Source organism: Bos javanicus, chromosome 17 (genome assembly GCF_032452875.1).
Source record: "Bos javanicus breed banteng chromosome 17, ARS-OSU_banteng_1.0, whole genome shotgun sequence".
NCBI lineage: Eukaryota > Metazoa > Chordata > Mammalia > Artiodactyla > Bovidae > Bos > Bos javanicus.
The window spans coordinates 63845219-63864700 of NC_083884.1; the positions used below are offsets into that span (position 1 = coordinate 63845219).

The 19482-nt window shown below is 45.6% G+C and overlaps 1 protein-coding gene across 1 annotated transcript in view; it reads right to left on the reverse strand.

Moving 5' to 3' along the window:
- Positions 1-2797: 2797 nt before the first annotated feature.
- ANKRD13A (ankyrin repeat domain 13A) overlaps positions 2798-19482 on the reverse strand; it is a 34425-nt gene continuing 17740 nt past the window's right edge. Inside the window, exons 5-15 of the mRNA XM_061385081.1 lie at positions 19315-19458; positions 18947-19136; positions 13021-13087; positions 11578-11659; positions 10420-10481; positions 9394-9524; positions 8589-8746; positions 7862-7975; positions 6669-6829; positions 5574-5641; positions 2798-4848 (exon numbers count right to left, since the gene is read on the reverse strand). Of these exons, the coding sequence (XP_061241065.1) occupies positions 4653-4848; positions 5574-5641; positions 6669-6829; positions 7862-7975; positions 8589-8746; positions 9394-9524; positions 10420-10481; positions 11578-11659; positions 13021-13087; positions 18947-19136; positions 19315-19458 (1373 nt within the window). The 3' untranslated portion in view covers positions 2798-4652. The remainder of the gene's footprint in view (positions 4849-5573; positions 5642-6668; positions 6830-7861; positions 7976-8588; positions 8747-9393; positions 9525-10419; positions 10482-11577; positions 11660-13020; positions 13088-18946; positions 19137-19314; positions 19459-19482) is intronic.

A 19482-nucleotide genomic window follows, 5' to 3' on the forward strand; every position in this document is an offset into this window, starting at 1 on the left:
GTGAGGCCTCCCTGACCAACACCAACTCCCGGAGCTTACTCAAACTCATGTCTACCGAGTCGGTGATGCTATCCAACTATCTCATCTTCTGTCATCCCCTTCTCCCACCTTCAATCTTTCCCAGCATCAGGGTCTTTTCCAAGGAATCAGTTCTTCGCATCAGGTGGCCAAAGTACTGGAGTTTCAGCATCAGCATCAGTCCTTCCAATGAATATTCAAGACTGATTTCCTTTAGGATGAACTGGTTGGATCTCCTTGCTGTCCAAGGGACTCTCAAAGAGTATTCTCCAGCACCACGATTCAAAAGCATCAATTCCTTGGCACTCAGCTTTCTTTATAGTCCAACTCTCACATCCACACATGACTACTGACTGGAAAAACCATAGCCTTGACTAGATGGACCTTTGTTGGTAAAGTAATATCACTGCTTTTTAATATGCTGTCTAGATTGGTCATAACTTTTCTTCCAAGGAGCAAGCATCTTTTAATTTCATGGCTGCAGTCACCATCTGCAGTGATTTTGGAGCCCAAGAAAAGAAAGTCTGTCACTGTTTCCATTGTTTCCCCATCTATTTGCCATGAAGTGTTAGGACCAGATGCCATGATCTTAGTTTTCTGAATGTTGAGTTTTAAGCCAACTTTTTCACTCTTCTCTTTCACTTTCAAGAGGCTCTTTAGTTCCTCTTCACTTTCTGCCATAAGTGTGGTGTCATCTGCGTATCTGAGGTTATTGAAATTTCTCCCGGCAATCTTGATTCCAGCTTGTGCTTCTTCCAGTCTAGCGATTCTCATGATGTACTCTGCATATAAGTTAAATAAGCAGGGTGACAATGTACAGCCTTAACATACTCCTTTCCTGATTTGGAACCAGTCTTTTGTTCCATGTCCAGTTCTAACTGTTGCTTCTTGACCTGCATACAGATTTCTCAGGAGGCAGGTAGGATGGTCTGGTATTCCCATCTCTTTAAGAATTTTCCACAGTTTGTTATGATCCACCGTCAAAGGCTTTGACGTAGTTAATAAAGCAGAAGTAGATGTTTCTCTGGAACTCTCTTGCTTTTTCGATGATCCAACGGATGTTGGCAATTTGATCTCTGGTTCCTTTGCTTTTTCTAAATCCAGTTTGAACATCTGGAAGTTCACGGTTCACATACTGTTGAAGCCTGGCTTGGAGAATTTTGAGCATTACTTTGCTAGCATGTGAGATGAGTGCAGTTGTGTAGTAGTTTGAGCATTCTTTGGCATTGCCTTTCTTTGGGATTAGAATGAAAACTGACCTTTTCCAGTCCTGTGGCCACTGCTGAGTTTTCCAAAATTGCTGGCATATTGAGTGCAGCACTTTCACAGCATCATTTCAGGATGTGAAATAGCTCAACTGGAATTCCATCACCTCCACTAGCTTTGTTCCTAGTGATGCTTCCTGAGGCCCACTTGACTTCGCATTCCAGGATATCCGGCTCTAGGTGAGTGATCACACCATTGTGGTTATCTGGGTCATGAAGATCTTTTGTGTACAGTTCTTCTGTGTATTCTTGCCACCTCTTAATATCTTCTGCTTCTGTTAGGTCCATACCATTTTTGTCCTTTATTGTGCCCATCTTTGCATAAATTGTTCCCTTGGTATCTCTAATTTTCTTGAAGAGATCTCTAGTATTTCCCTTTCTATTGTTTTCCTCTATTTCTTTGCATTGATTACTGAGGAAAGCTTTCTTATATCTCCTTGCTATTCTTTGGAACTCTGCTCTCAGATGGGTATATCTTTCTTTTTCTCCTTTGCCTTTTGCTTCTATTCTTTTCACAGCTATCTGTAAAGCCTCCTCAGACACCATTTTGCCTTTTTGTATTTTTTTTTCCTTGAGGATGGTCTTGATCACTGCCTCCCGTATAATGTCACAAAGCTCTGTCCATAGTTCTTCAGGCACTCTGTCAGGTCTAATCCTTTGAATCTATTTGTCACTTCCACTACATAATCACAAGGATTTGATTTAGGTTATACCTGAATGGTCTAATGGTTTTCCCTACTTTCTTCAATTTAAGTCTGAATTTGGCCATAAGGAGTTCATGATCTGAGCCAGTCAGCTCCTGGTCTTGTTTTTTGCCGACTGTATAGAGCTTCTCCATCTTTGGCTGCGAAGAGTATAATCAATCTGATTTCGGTGTTGACTGTCTGGTGATGTCCATGTGTAGAGTCTTCTCTTGTGTTGTTGGAATCCGGTGTTTACTATGACCAGTGCGTTCTCTTGGCAAAACTCTGTTAGCCTTTTCCCTGCTTTATTCTGTACTCCGAGGCCAAATTTGCCTGTACTCCAGGTGTTTCTTGACTTCCTACTTTTGCATTCCGGTCCTGTATAATGAAAAGGACATTTTTTTGGGGTGTTAGTTCTAGACGGTCTTGTAGGTTTTCATAGAACCGTTCAATTTCAGCTTCTTCAGCATTACTGGTCGGAGCATAGACTTGGATTACTGTGCTATTGCATGGTTTGCCTCGGAAACAAACAGAGATCTGGACATGGGTCTAGCTTGGACTTTAAAAACTCCATCAGTCATGGCACTGGCAGACGGCTTCTTTACCACTAGCGCCACCTGGGAAGGCCAACTCCATCATTCAGGGCACCACAGCCATTTGAAATTGCCATAGTGCAACGTATCTTCTTTGAGGTCATCTGCGTTTGTGAGGAAACCTTAGTCACACACGACTGAGGACTGGGAGGCGTTCTAATATTCCAATAACACACACAACAGGAGGGGACTACAAAAATGTGGAGAGAGAAAAAAAAAGCCTCTAAAGCATTCAGAGTATTGTACGAGCACCCTCTAAGGAAGCTGTCTTTATTTGTATTTTGAGAGTGAACACATATATGGAAAACGCTGTGATGGTGATACAAGGCTCAGTCCCTTTTTAACTGACTTCCTAGGGAGAAAGTCAAAGACGTGGAAAGCAGAACAATGGAATGCGAACACAGAAATTACCTCTGTTCACCTCGGTGAGTAAACACATGGCCTAAATGCAGCCATTCCCAAGACGCGTCTTTGCTGGAGGTGAAGGCTAAGTAAGCAAAACGCCAGGCTGTGTGTGAGACAGGTGTGATGCTGCATATACTGGCCTTGTGTGCGGAGAAGGAATTTTGGTCAGACCATGAAGAGGAAGGCAGATGGTCACATGGAATCACAAGTCCAGTTCTTTGTGACCGGGCACGTTTTGCTGGCAACAGTTAACTGTACACACGGCCGTTTACTGGAACAGGGGCTTCGGTTTCCCTTCCCACCCCCAAAGCAGCACAACAGGTAGGTAACGGACGCAGAACAGAGGAGCATGTTGTTAACTGGGGGACTTCAGTGCAGCCTGTGGGAATGAATCCATGGGCCGGGCTGGAGTGATGGTGCCCTCGGCCGCATTCCCCAGGGTCCTCTTATGTTGTGCGATGGTTATTTACAGGAGGGTTAGACAAAATAGTTAACTACTAAAGGTATCCCAAAAAGGGCCTGAGAAAATCTGGTTAAAATGTATAACCTTGTATTGCTACGGATGGGAGCAGTCGTTTTTATCTCTTTTAAAAATAATAAAAAGATTCTGTTAAAAAATATATTTATCCAGAAAGATGTTGATTTGAACTCTAAAAAGCAAGGTGGATTCACCATTTTCCCTTTTGAGTACAGAGCCACTGAGTTCTGTCTGTAGCTCCCTTGCTCATTTCAAGCCCACCCCTTCCTCTCAGTGTGCCCAGGGCACGTGGTGGGGTCTTCCCAGGCCTCTGAGTGGAGACCTCTCACCAGAGAAGGCATGGAACACACCCCTGCTTTGGTGATCCTTTGGCCAGCCTGCCCACTTCAAGAACAAGCCTCGGGCTGTCCTAGCTGCTCCTTCAGGGTCAGAATTAGCTGCCTTGGGTTTAGCCTGGAGGATCCTGCTCTCAAAGGAACTGCCTTTACAAATTCAAATCAGGCCCCTCCTCGACAAGAAGAGGAGTGAGGTGGTTTGAAACTATCAGTAATTTTTAAGGCTAAGGCAACTTCCGTTGTCATCTGTGTATCTTAATTTGATGCAAATAGTTAACCCTAAATCTAAAATAGATCCTGTACTTATCTCCTCTTCAGCTGGGGTGGGAGGGTTGGAATAAGGTGGGGGTGGCTTAGGAACAGTGAGGGTGCCCTGGAAACCCTGTACAAAGGTAAAAATTAAAGAGCAGATCGGCACAGGTGATCCATTTCTTTGGTGAACTGTAAAGAAGTGTCTCCTAGGTCCTCATACACCACACTCTGCAAAGGCTGCTCCTCTCTTCTATAAAAGCACCCGACTCTGCAAGAACTCATCACTCCTTGATAAAAATTAATCTACAAACCTGGGGGGAGGGGCAGTGGGAGGAGGGACTGGGTTTGTATCTAAAGCTGGTAAGTAAAAAACGTGACCTGCAAGCCAACAGAGCTAATGGAAAGTGACGATGCTCTCCTCCCCTGATGCCTGGAGCGCAGGGGCAGCGGGACCCCAGCCCCTTCACAGGGGAGCGTGGCGGGTGGGCCCGGAGGAGCCCCGGCTCTGCACCTCTGCAGAAAGCAGGGGACAGCTGCCTTCTGCTGCACCCGTGTGAGATGCAGTCCCGCGCAGGCGCAGTCCCTCGGCGGGAGCGCAGACAGGAGGCGGGAGGCAGGTGGGCCTACTTCTCGGTAAGTGACAACTGGAGGACTTGCTGCAGCTCCGCCTCCTCCTCGCGCAGCCGCAGCTCGCGCTCCTCCAGCTCTTTGGCGGAGAGCTCCATGGCCAGCTGCAGGTCGCTGTCAAAGCGGCTGGTCTCACTGGAGGTGCCAGAGCCCAGACCTTCGGAGCTGCTGAGGAGGCTCTCCTGGATGGCCCTGCGTTACAAGCACAGAGGGGAAGAAACCGTCACCCGCGCGGGCCAGCAACACCCATGCTTCTTAGCCCGGGACCCAGTGCCCGCCGTGCCAGGCGCTTCTTGTCCGCTCAGTAAGCATGAGGCCATCAATCTCACCTAACTAGGGGTGCAGGTGCTGGGTGCTGGTACACACCTGCCCGAAATTACCCAGCCTCTAAGGGCAGGGCTAAGAATTGAACTCGGATCTATTTTAAAGCAAATCCCAACTTCTTCAACAGGTTCTCATATGTGCCCAGACTATAGGAAGATGCTCCATAAAATGAGTCTTTCCAGGTTAACTCCTCCTCAAACGGATAATCTGGCAACTCTCCAGTGGTCCGGTGGTTAGGACTCCAAGGTTTCATTGCCAAGGGCGTAGCTTTGATCCCCAGTGGGGGAAATTGTATAAACTTCCCACTAAGGGCAACTTAGCCCTTCTGTGATCATATTACATTCTTCGCAGAAGATCAGAAAACATTAACGAGGTGCCTTTCTGCCCGTGACACTGGTAGAGGAACTGGTCAGCAATTCTATCACCAGTTCCTGGAAGCTCAGCCACCGTGAGCTTAGAGCTAATTCAATGAGGAACTGCCACAAAGGAAGCAGGAGAGCCAACATTTTATCAAGTCTCTCCCACCAGGCCTGCTGCTGCGTGTCCTAGGCACCTGTACCAACCTCGGGTTAATCAAGAGTCATGTCAATCACCTCTCATACTGGGCGTCATAGGCATGTGCCTGGTTGATCCCTCCATTAGAAGCTGGTCCTGAAAGCTCCTAGGAAAGACAAACGGATGCACGTGAATACCCCTTAGAAGGAATAAAGTGTTGTACTGACAACAAAATGAAAGCAGCAAGAACAAGGTTAACAGTATTTCAAGTCCATTATCATCGGTGCTGGGTGGAAAAACTAACAGGGACCGGGATTATTTCTAAAGTAACACCCAAACATCAGGTAGTACAGGGTCCGCTACCCTGACTGACAGCTCCCAGTTTCCCTTACTTGATATCAAACCAATCTATTAAAAACTACTCAACCTTAGGCAAAGTTTAAATGAACAGAGCAAGACCAGAATACGTAACTCATTATTGGTCATCTTTGGCTACTCCTCTTTTCAAAGTGTATGGTCAAGGTTGATGTAGCTGTTGGGCAGAAATAAGCTCACTTAGAATGGGGAAAGGAAAAGCACGCTGGATTGACGGTGAGGGTGAGGGGAGGGAAGCCTCTCGGGAACATGCCAGCACTGGGGTCTGGCCCTTGGCCCAGCAGCCTCAGAAAACAAAATGGCTCTAAGAATGGGTCCATGGCAGGGGGGGCTCATGCTACCGAGCTCTGAGCCTCCAGAAAAAGCAAGAATGTGAAAAACCTCGGCTGGGAGGACACTGGAGTGTGGGCACCGTTCTCAAAGCTTAGTGGCTCCGTGAAGGCAGGCACTGGGGCTGCTTCACCACAGAACCTCCCAGCACCTGGCACAAAGCAGGCACTGTGCAAACATCTGCTGGATGAATGATGTGAGGAGAGCAGTGGATAGCAGGAGCCTAGGACCACACCAAAGGGCAGAAGCAGACCCCACTCTTGTAGAGCAGGAAGTCACCAAGTCTGGCAGGGAACATCCTGTAAATGATGCTGACTGGGGCTACGCACGTGGTCTTATATAAGAAGCGTTCATAAGAGACCAGGGACATAAAATATAACCTAGGTAAATACCACATATATGCCAAACTTGTCATTTAGAACCAAAGACTGGGGCCAAACGGGAGGGTAAAACCTTCCCAGCCCTGCCATTGGTTCTGATACATGTACCTGGCTTCGGCTGGACTCCAGTAAGCTCTGCTGGATGGCAAACTGCATTATCTCATAATCTTCGTCCTGCAGATGCACGTTTCTGCCATTGTCTTGAACGTGGTAAGACTCAGGGATTTCAAACACAGACTGATCAACCTCGAAGTTTGTGAGAGGGGAAGCTGCAACACAGAAGGTAACAGTCCAGTGCCTGAGTAAGCAGAATAAATTTCCACTTCAACTTTCATAAAAATTTTTTAAATTAAAATGATTAATATCAAGATTTGCTGTTAGGTGAGAGAGATTTCGAAGAAGAATAACCTCGACAGGGAACAGTACCAGAATACTGTTTGTTTTTTTTTTTTCCTTTTTGCCTTGACTTTTTTTTTAGTAATATAATGCATAATCACCAAAAAAAAAAAAAAAAAAAAATACACAAGACTGCAAAATTAAAAGTGAAGATCTCTCTCCCTACACCCTGTCTGCTATTTCCAAATGCCAGAGGTAACCAGTGTTTACTTGTGTGTCCTCTGAGGAATGTGATGTCTGTTTGTAGATATACACACAATCACACCAATGTCTTTATGTTTTATTATTATGAAAAATAGTAAACATATAAAAGAGTATATAATACACCTGTAAACTCAAAAGTGATATTAATAAAAACAAAGGCCTGCATATCCTTCAACTAGCCTAAGACACAGAATACTACTGTACCATAATAAAAAAGAAACTGAAAAAAACCCAATTAAGTTTCAGTATAAGTGAGTAAACAGGAAGATAAAACTAAAAAATAAATCCATTTACAACAGCATCCAACATCTGAATGGGACTGATGGCAAAGGAGCCTGAGGAAATTAGGGGGAGTTAATGGAAATGTTCTGTATCTTGCCTGTGGTGATGGTTACATGGGTTTGTATACATTTGTCAAAACGCAATGAACTGTCACATTTAAAATGGGAGGATGTGATTACATGTCACACCTCAGTAAAGCTGTTTTTTAAGATAGGCTGTCTTTTTAATTCAAGAGGCGTCATATTCATACATTCCTACAAAATTTTTGTTTTACTTAATTGAAACTAAATCTAAAATTTTCTTTCATTCAGGACAGAAATCAACTTCATAAGATACTCTAATTTCAAACCGAATAATCAGTATAATGATTAAATGTATGAATTTTTTTTTAAACCACAAAATCCAACTTTTTTTTTTACCTGAATCAGGCTGGGTCCCTTCCACATGTTGAGATACAGTTTCTTCAGCAGTGCTACAGCCATTAACATTTCCAAATGTAATCCGTGCATTTAAGACATGAAACAAGGGAATTTCTAACAAAATAAAAGCTTATATAAATAAACTTTATCCAGAAGAATAACAGCCACCACTTACTGAGCACTTACTACGCTGGTACCATGCTAAGTACTTTCTATAAGTATGATTTCATTTAATCAAAACAACCCTTTCCCAATATTCATATAGGAAGACTGAGATTAAAGAGAGGTTAAGTGACTTCTTCTAGATCACAGGAAGTGATCGAGCCAGGTTTCAAGTGTTATGAATATACAACTATCCAAAAGGTAAATTCTTCACAAGCAATTATGTATTATATGTGGTGTCATGTGCACTAATTCAAGCCCTAAAACATATTAATGATCAGAGGATCTTAGTGTCAACTGTCTTCTTCAAATAGTAAGTCTAATTTGAAGTTTCACTTCAGTAAGGTTTGATCTTAAAACAAGGCATGTGTCCCCTTTTTATGCCTTTGTCATCTGTCAGCATCATCTGTAAGCAGCACTGATGGCTGGGGGAAATTCCTAATTTTGATGTGCAAAATGAACTAAGAACCAGGACACTTCTGTAAATCACATTGAACTCGAGGACAAGTCTGCCCTCTTCCATTAAGTCCCTTGTCGGGTGCTCCTCTGCTTGACTGAATGGTACCTATTTTGACGGGAAATCCGGGCGGGAATTCCAGTTTGATGAAGTCTCTCAGCCGGGCAAAATGAGCGCTGGTGCGGGCCATCAGGTCAATGATGGGGACCACCTGCTCTACCAGGGACAGCGGGAACTCCTCACACATCCACAGCGTTGCTTTAAACCTGCCGGATTGGGTGAGATGAGACCAACTGAGGCCGGGTCCCCGAGACGGGGAGACTGCGTGATTTCTCTGCAGTAGCCTAGACAACGCCCGCTTCCCTATGCCCCAGTCTCCCCAGTTATCTCACATCCCCTGCGTCAGAGCTGGGAAGGGATGAGAGCCACAAAGAACTTGCATCACCCCGAAATCAGGGCAACTGGGGGCAAACGACCTGCGCCACAAGCCTTAATCGATAGCAAGCAGGGAGTATTGGTAGCTAGGGGAAACCATTTCATTTGATCAGTTGAGGCTTGTCGGCAGTTAAAAACAAAAAAGGAATTCTTATATCCAGTCTATATTCTATTTGGAGAAGGGCTAATAATAAGATGGGAAATTTACTGTCGCCTTTCATCAGATAAAGTGATTTTAATTTTTGGGGGGGAGTCACTCAGAATGCGTGATCTCAATTCCCCAACCAGGGGAACTTGTGCTCCTGAAGTAGCAGGGCAAGAAGTCTTATTAACCAAAGGGACTGCCAGGGAAATCCCAGTAATTTGAAATTATTTTTCAAGGGAGGGGCTGGAAGAAGAACCACGACATGGGAAACAGCACAACTTCTCAAACAAATAAGAATCTGTAAGTTGAAAATGACCGCTGAGTCCGTCTTACTTTTGCGTCCTAATCGTCAGCTCCTTCGGCCTTCCGATGTCCCTGTCTTTCAGATCGAACTCTTCGTTGAAGTACTCGTCAGGCGTGATGGCTGTGGGGTTGTGGGCCGTGGCGCACTCTGTTGTGAGGTCCTGCCGAGCCAGAACTCAGGGGAGTCAGAAATGCCAATGCTGCTGGCAAGTGGAGGTCTATGGCACCCAGCCTCTGAGGTGGCTGTGTTAACCAGCTACAGAGCAGGAAGTTCTGGTCATTAACTTTTTTTTTTTTAATTAAGTTACTGCACAGAACACCTACAAACCTATGACCAAACTACATGGCCAAGCCTAAAGGATTTCTCCATTTCAAATCGTTTCTCCAATCTCCTCTGCCTTTTTACCTCCTGATTAGAGAAAGGAAAAAGAAAAGAGATATAGACAGAAATATCTGAAAGCATATCTTCAGACTGAACCCAGGGTTCAATCCCTGGGTCAGGAAGATCCCCTGGAGAAGGAAATGGCAACCCACTCCAGTATTCTTGCCTGAAAATCCCATGGATGGAGGAGCCTGGTGGGCTACAGTTCATGAGATTTGAAGATTTGAAGATCAGGTTCCAGCTCTGTCCTTCTCTAGCCTGTGACACTGGAAAGGTCACTTCATTTTTCAGACCCTCAGTGACATCCGCGGCAGCAAATTTCACACAGTTATTGTGAGGACTGAGTCAGAAAATGTTTGTTAAGGTGCTCTATTAAAATATAAAGTCCCGAATCCTTTTTTTTCTTTCCAGTCCCATTTTTATAGAGAGGTCCTAGTTTAAAACAGATGCGAGAGAAAGCACCTGATTCCTATGATCACTATCTGCATCTAAAAATCTCTTTTCCAAGACTTGCTCATCTGATTCTCTTCCAAAAGAACATCTCCAATTCTAGCTGGGGAGTGCTCTTAAGCTTTTTCAAATAAAGTGGCCTGCTCAGGATGCAGGAAATTCCACCAGAAGCACAGAAAAGTCATCTCCTGTTAAACCATGCTGGAAATCACGCTTTGACTTACCCCTTGAGCACCAAACTGGTGTTCCACAGTCCCGAGCAGCGATTCCAGTGGGTTCCTGTCGGCTACAGAGGGGGGAAAGTTTATTTGACTTTACTTATGATTATAGAAAAAGATTCCCGTTCTACCTTCACGTTTCTCCATCATGCATTAGGAAATCCATCCCTGAACAGGCCAATAAAATCATCTCTAATAACCATCAGCTAGCATTCTTTCTGGGGGCTTCCCAGGTCGCTCAGTGGTAAAGAATTGACCTGCCAATGCAGGAGACCTGGGTTCGATCTCTGGGTCAGAAAGATCCCCTGGAGGAGGAAATGGCAACCTACTCCAGTATTCTTGCCTGGGAAATACCACAGACAGAGGAGCCTGGTGGGGCAATAGTTCATGGGGTTGCAGAGAGTCAGATACGATTGAGTGAGTATTTCTATGACACTTTTATTAAGGTCTCTAAGCTCGATGGACAGAGTTTTAAGAATTCAATCAGAATTACTACAAAGAGTTTAGATTTAGGAATGAGCCGGATCTGATTCCAACTGTACCTGTGGGTCACCTCTTGTGTGACTGAGGCCTTGGCTTCCTCCTCTGTCAAAGTGGACTGAAGGGAATAGTAGTGGACGAGGGAGTTAACAGCGACTGCATGCTTACCACGTGCTGCAGGCCCTGGTCTCCAACGTGCAGCAACTCATCTCATCCTCGCAATGACTCTTAAGGCAGGTCTGGTAGCTGAGGTGACCGTGGCAGAGTGGGTAGGTAACCTCACAAGGCCCCACCGGCCTCAGCGAGCTGAGATAAGGCGGCCACATGCTGGCCACGTTTTGGTTCAGAGCCCAGGTCCTGTCTGAATCTCCCACCATGATGCTTTGCACTAACTCACTTCAGTGATAAATACTCTTCAATATCTTTATCTACTTTTTCGACTTGACTTCAACAACTGTTCTTCATAAAACATCAGCAAGGCCTTGTGAATGGCTTTAATTACAGCTGATGCCAACTACAGGGAAGTGCCACCAGGAGTGAGTCAGACGAGGGAGAAATTTATAAGGAGGAAATTCACATGGCATGACCCCATCACATTGACCCCCGAGTTTAACAGAGCCGACGAAGGTGTGCTGTAGGCTAGAAATGGCGTGGGGTGGGGGCAGGGAGAAGGGAAGAGATTACCTTTATATCTCTTTTTTTCTTCCTCGGTCAGATGTTCTGTCCGTATTTTGGTGATCACACTGACATTGTTCACCGTGTAAACCTTGAGAGGTGTGTGCAAAAGGAAACAGTGACATGGGGAATCAAAATTCAACAGAGAAGCAATAGCAAGAGCAAGAATGCTGAAGCCAAAACAAAACAAAGCCAAAAAAAAAAAAAAAAATCCAGCAAAATAAAAATGAGAAATGGTTAAACATTCATTAGGACTCTTCAGAGAAAATACAACAGCTACCAACTTAGAAGTGTCTCAGTAGTTACTCTGCATCCCTGACATCTTTCATTACCCCTGAGGAGTTGACAGGGACAGGCTGCTCCTGCCTACTTGCCCTTCGTGTTGCCAAACCCTCTCAAAGAGGGGCCTACAGTGTAGACCTCCCAGCTGAACTTCTCCTAAGGGAACTGAACCTGTGTCGTGTCCCTGGACTGATTTTTGGTAATCTTATACCAGGACTGACCTGGACAGCCATCTGCTGGGGCAGAAGGAAAATGGAAGGAACACAAGGTTCTCCACACCAGTAAGATTAAGAGAAAACCAGCAAGCCACTGCTTAAAAGGTATTCTGTTTATTGACCCCAAATTATTTTAACTGCCAGGGTCAACGCTCTTGTTTTCAAGGTTGACTAAGGAACACTGGGTCTGAAAAGTCAAATGTTATGGTTCACAGAGAATTAACTGAGGATGCCTAACACTGGATTCCCAGTGTTCAAAGATTCAAGGAACACACGCAGCACTTCTAAGTGCATCTCGCTGAGTGTGACGTAAGCCTTCCTTGCGCACTCAGAGGTCACCAGAGGACCCTGCCGCTCCTGGCAGCGTGGCTGTGAGCCATCAACCCCCACTGTACTGCAGGCCTAGTGGGAGGCCAAGAGACAGCTTCCCAGTTGACAAAATGCCAGATGACTCGAGCAACTGTCGTCTCCACTCTGACAGCTGTGTTCTAAATTCACTGACGTCATGTGAGTGGGCTGGGAGCCTACTGGTTTACAATGAGGTTGACTAAGAATATTGGGAGACTCCTAAAAGCCATTTTGCCATATATATTTTTTAAACCTACTCAGGTGATTAAAAAAGAAAAAAAAAAATGAACAAGCATGTTAAGTCTAGTCCTTTCTTTTCCTTTTGTTTTTAAAGAAAAAAATTGTCACTCTCACCAGGACAACTGATACTGGGACTCATTTCTCTACAGCAGTTTCTCTTTGGCCTAACTAGAGACCTCCTTGGGATGTGCTAGTTCACCTTCTGCAAGTCAAATAAGATACAAATCCAAGGAAGAGACACGCTAGACAGAACTTATTTCCCAGAGCACCTCCTCAGCACAGATGCATGACAAAGTCTGAACAGACCCCTCATTTGCATAGAAGCTAAAGAGCTGTATGAAATCTTATTTTAAGAGTGTCCTTTTACCTTTGCTTCGTAACCATTAACAACTTCTGCTTTATCTGTCCTCCAGCCCCAGAATCCGGATTTAGTTCTGATAAAAAGTGAACACCACAAATTTCCACATGTACAATATGCCATTCAGATTCATCCCTGCAGCCTTTACAGGTTTTCTTCCCCCAGCTTAAGTGAGCGAAGGACACTTGGAAATTAGGGTCCCTCTGTCCACGGAAGGATGTTGCTAATGACAGATGGCTCAAACAGCCCCCCGCACCCCCTCCCGCAGTTATTCATCAATTTGCCTAGCCCCCTTGGCAGAGAAAGCCTCCCCTCTTGGCTTCGTGACAAAAGCTGCCAGCAGAGGCGACAAAGGTGGTGACACTCATGGGACAGCTGTCTCAGAGGAGTGAGCGCAGACGACCAGCATCCAAGGGCTCACCACTAGGTGGGAGCCTTTCCTAGGTCATCCGGACCACGGGCACCGACAGGGTCGGCAGCTGCAGCCCGTTGAGCAGCATTATCTCAGCCTAGGAATTCTTAGATCCGTGAGGCACAGGCCATCCTGCTCCTCAGGAAGGAGAAAGCGGGTGGGGCGGGAACTCATGGCTGTGGGGAGCTGTGTGCAGAAGTCGTGAGCACCAGTAAAAAGGCTTGGGAGGCACACTCTGTGTCCGGTTTGGTGCAGCAGTGGTGGGAACCATGTCTCAAGTGGTTTTTTAGCCTAGCCCTTGAGTCCAGCTCCATTGGAGCTGCTTTAAAGCAGTCAGCACTTCGGCAGCAGCTGCAGCCTTGGTTAAGTGCCTGAACCCCTCGTTACTCCACTCAATATATGCCTGGAAAAAAACACATTTAGGAACCAAAAGCAGCCAAGAAGCTGTGGATCGTTTTCAAGGCAGCTCACTCTGGGAAACGCTCCCAAGCCCCGGGGAGCCCTGCCCAGATGGCCCCTTTGTCTAGGATATCACATCCCAGCTCCTTGCGACGGCTGCACTTGAGCCTGCCTTCCGCCCCGACCCTGGGTGACATGGGGCACACACAGGTGGCAGGGAGGGGGTGATCTGCACCCTGTTTTTCCAAACAGTCTGCTTTTCTTCTGATGAGATCTGGTCAAAGAAATTAGTCCAGGCTGGGAAGAAGGAGTTTCAGGTGTTTATTATAGTCCATCACAGAAAGGAGGGGCCAGAGCCTTAGTTTTCCTATTCATTATCCACCATTAGTGCAACATCAGTCAGCAAAAACAAGACCGGGAGCTGACTGTGGCTCAGATCATGAAACTCCTTAATGTAAAATTCAGACTTACACTGAAGAAAGTAGGGAAAACCACTAGACCATTCAGGTATGACCTAAATCAAATCGCTTACAATTATACAGTAGAACTGACAAATAGATTCAAGGGATTAGATCTGATAGACAGAATGCCTGAAGAACTATGGAGGTTCTTGATATTGTACAGGAGGCAATGATCAAGACCATCCCTAAGAAAAAGAAATGCAAGAAGGCAAAATGGTTGTCTGAGGAGGACTTACAAATTGCTGAGAAAAGAAGAGAAGTGAAAGGCAAAGGAGAAAAGGAAAAGATATACCCATCTAAATGCAGAGTTCCAAAGAATAGCAAGGAGAGATAAGAAAGCCTTCCTCAGTGATAAATGCAAAAAAATAGAGGAAAACAGCAGAATGGGAAAGACTAGAGATCTCTTCAAGAAAATTAGAGATACCAAGGGAACATTTCATGCAAAGATGGGCACAATAAAGGACAGAAATGGTATGGACCTAACAGAAGCAGAAGGTATTAAGAAGAGATGGCAAGAATACACAGAAGAACTGTACAAAAAGATCTTCATGACCCAGATAACCACGAAGGTGTGATCACTCACCTAGAGCCAGACATCCTGGAATGTGAAGTCAAGTGGGCCTCATGGAAGCATCACTACAAACAAAGCTAGTGGAGGTGATAGAATTCCAGTTGAGCTATTCCAAATCCTGAAAGATGATGCTGTGAAAGTGCTGCACTCAATATGCCAGCAAATCTGGAAAACTCAGCAGTGGCCACAGGACTGCAAAAGGTCAGTTTCATCCCAATCCCAAAGAAACACAATGCCAAAGAATGCTCAAACTACTGCACAATTGCACTCATCTCACATGCTAGCAAAGTAATGCTCAAAATTCTCCAAGTGAGGTTCCAACAGTATGTGAACTGAGAACTTCCAAATGTTCAAGCTGGATTTGGAAAAGGCAAAGGAATCAAATTGCCAACATCCGTTGGATCACAGAAAAAGCAAGAGAGTTCCAGATAAACATCTACTTCTGCTTTATTGACTAAGCCTCTGACAGTGTGGATCATAACAAACTGTGGAAAATTCTTAAAGAGATGGGAATAGCTGACCACCTGACCTGCCTCCTGAGAAATCTGTATGTAGGTCAAGAAACAACAGTTAGAACTGGACATGGAACAACAGACTGGTTCCAAATCAGGAAAGGAGTATGTCAAGGCTGTATACTGTCACCCTGTTTGTTTAACTAAAATGCAGAGTACATCATGCGACATGGTGGGCTGGATGAAGCACAAGCTGGAATCAAGATTGCAGGGAGAAATATCAATAGCCTCAGATATGCAGATGACACCACCCTTATGGCAGAAAGTGAAGAGGGACTAAAAAGCCTCCTGATGAAAGTAAAAGAGGAGAGTGAAAAAGCTGGTTTAAAACTCAGTATTCAAAAACTAAGATCATGGCATCTGGTCCCATCATTTCACAGCAAATAGATGGGGAAACAATGGAAACAGTGACAGACTTTCTTTTCTTGGGCTCCAAAATCACTGCAGATGGTGACTGCAGCCATGAAATTAACAGACACTTGCTCCTTGGAAGAGAAGTTATGACAAACCTAGACAGCATATTAAAAAGCAGAGACATTACTTTGCCAACAAAGGTCTGTCTAGTCAAAGGTACGGTTTTCCAATAGTTATGTATGGATGTGAGTTGAACCATAAAGCTGAGCTGCTGAAGAATTGATGCTTTTGAACTGTGATGTTGGAGAAGACTCTTGAGAGTCCCTTGGACAGCAAGGAGATCAAACCAGTCAATCCTAAAGGAAATCAATCCTGAATATTCATTGGAAGGACTGATGCTGAAGCTGAAACTCCAATACTTTGGCCACCTGATGTGAAGAACTGACTCAATGGAAAAGACCCTGATGCTGGGAAAGATTGAAGGCAGGAGGAGAAGGGCACGAAAGAGGATGAGATGGTTGGATGGTATCACCGACTCAATGGACATGAGTTTGAGTAAGCTCCGGGAGTTAGTGATGGACAGGGAAGCCCGGCATGCTGCAGTCCATGGGGTCGCAAAGAGTCGAACATGACTGAGCAACTGAACTGAACTGAGTGCAATGTGACCCACTCAAGGAAAGAGAGGGCTCCTAAAGGGATGACCCTGCAGGCTAGCTGTCTCCAATTCACATTCCAGAAACACATTTAGGGACCACACCTGACTGATCAATAAAGCCAAGGCCCCTTTTTGTCAGTGATCAATGAAAATCCAGATCTTCCTTTGGGGGAACCAATCGATCCTCAGTTCCTGTCTCTCAGTAAGAACTCGATATCCTGGCACAAGAAATCACGGGGTTTTGGCACCTGGTCTTCTGCGGGACCAAAGGATGACCCAGTCTGCTCCACGGCATCCTTTGTGGATGCTGAGAAATCAGAACCACGTTTTCTCCCTGCGAACCGCTAGGCTCCTCATTCACCCACCTCCGCCCCATCCGCCATCCCGGCTGCTCCATCGCCTTCCCCATGTCCACTCTCTGACAGCTTAGGTCCTCAACTCAACATCTACATCCTGTTTTAAAACCAAGATTCTGGTTTTAACTTCTTGATCAACTGTATGTGTAGAGGCTCTGAAAATGACAGGAGGAAACCCAGCCTCCTCTTCGGCCATTTTCCCTCTGCCTGTCTCCTGAGGGAGACAGCACCCCAAAGGCCATTGAGCTGGTGCTGGGCTCGGAGGCTGCCTCAAGGTGGGCAGGGCAGGAACCTTTCAGATGAGAGAAAAATCCAGACTGCAAACAGAGGGTCTATACCCACAGGCCAAACTTGAACACGGGAAAAGTACGTTTGCCAACATCGAGCTCCGAGTGACAGATGAGAAGAAAGAAAGGGAAGAAAAAGACTATCCGAATATATCAGACCCTCATCTGCTAAATTTAATCCACTGAATGCTTGCTCACACCTCACTTGGGTAAGAAGCGGGCAAGCACACTTTTTCTATTTCTACCAGCAAACCTCACCCTCGTGAGGGGCTCAAGTCCTTGCTCGAAGCACAAGAAACTCACTGAGTACATATTTCATTCTGAGCCCCACCAAAACAGCAGCTGCTTTCCAGAAAATTCTCTTTCAGCAACTCCCTATCAGTTGCAAAAGGAGGGTTAGCCTGAACTATCTGAAAACCCCGAGGCCACAGGAATACAAAATGCAACTCAGTACAAACGGAAGGTGCGGTCATTGCCCATCTACCTGCTGGGTAACAGCCAGTAACCATCACCTCTCTGTAAACGACACTTCAGACCAAACAATAACCCTGCAATTCTGCTGCTGAACTAGAGGGAACACTGGCTCTTCTCACGACATCTGAGATTTCAGCTCAAGATTCATTCTTTTTCTCCTTTCAGCTGATGAAACAGACACCCGGAGATGAAGCTGCTGGCTCAAAGCCGCAGAGGGAGCAGCTCCGCCAGTGGCGCCAGGTTCCTCCAGCCCTCGCTCTCCCGTCTTCCAGCTTTCAGAGCAGAGCCCTGAGCAGGCGGGCCCTCCCGCCCTGCACAGGCAGGTGCTCAAGCCTGGAGATGTCTTCCCAAGACCCTTCCAGGTATGGTCAGTCCCTAAAGCTTGCTGTCCCAGGAAGACAGCGGCTGTCACCTGGTGAGACCGGTGCCCAGAGGCTGACGAAAGGGCACTGACCCTGCCTCAGGAGTATTGCACCCAAGGCAGCAGATACCTGACGTTCTCTCTTCTGCTACCAAACAAACACCTTAATTCCACAGCTTGGTCTAAATTAGGGGGAAGGGGCACTTAAGTCTTACGTCTGACTACACAGAAGACTCCTGGTTTTAGTAATAAATTTTCTACTGGAAAGAAAGATGAAAAGAAAAAGAACAATTCATATACTCATTAAGAGAGAAGACAGCCTGAGTCCAGGAGAACGCTGTCTGTGTCAGCTCAGATGATGCGGCTTTGGTCTACAGGGAGCGGGATGTGACATCCTAGGCAAACACTCAGGGCTCATGTAGACTCCCTGGGTTCAGTGTGATCTATGGAATAAACTCTTAGCCTAACTAATAGCTGTGACAGCCTCTGTCCCCCTCACAAAGCCCTCCCTGTCTTGGAGCCGCCCCTGGGGAAGACACCCATTCTCACCTGGCTTAACCACGGCAGAGACCTCCCCAGAGGTTGCTCCAGATAAAGTCTGGAATCAAACTGAAACCCTCCAGACTTGCTCAAAACCGTTAGGCCTCATGGAGAAGCAGAGGGCGGGCAAGGGGTAGAACCACATTGAACTGTATGCCAAGTGTGAATCTGACTAATAACCAACCACATTCGATACTGGATTGCTTCTGCCTCAGAAACTCAAGCTCCATGGTTTGGGACAAGGGGAGTCTTGTGGACTGCCGAACACAAAGATAAACTTCAGGTAAAATCCGTTAGAAAAGGGCCCATAAAAGAATATGAAGACGTTTCTCCAAGACTTCACCAACGTGTGATAAAAATGCCATATGGTGGAGGATGTCAGCTGTGGTTTCCATTTGGTTGGAGCAGAGATCAACTTTAAAGCCCACTAGTGTTTCTTATGCCATAGTAGAAAAAAAATTCTAATCCACCCATAGTTTCCAATTAATGTATACATGCTATAAAGATGGCAGTAATGGGATTAGACATGAAAATGCAGAACTTAAATCCGTACCTTTCAAAAGCAATGTTTTTAGTATCAAGGCTGGTGTTAATGACAGGGCTTGTGAGCCGCCTCTCAACCTCCCTGCTTTTAGGTTTCATCAGGTCCAGAGTGAGCCGTTCCATTTCCTGGGAAAGGTCAAAGTGTTCAGTGGTGACCACTTTGTCATCGTGGTTGACTTCCATCAACTCTGCCCAGTTGTCTGTTAACGGAAACAAGGGCGTAACTAAGCACAGTGCAAGGAAGATGTGAAACCAAAGAAGCTTCATATATTGAACTGCATCATCTTTCACACACACACACACACGAACACGTTTCGATGGTGAAAAATCACTCTAAACTTAGCAACAGCAGTGACGACTACAAGGGAAACCACTCACCTTCTCCTTTAAAGATGAAACTCCGCCTCCCTCTTATCCAGCTCATGTTCTCAAAGCCCAGCAGCGTGATATCCACACGCAGTTTGGCACCGCTTTTCCAAATGCGACAGACGTCATTCGGGCATATTCGGGAAACCAAGGGCACTGGAGAAGAGATGTGCACTACTG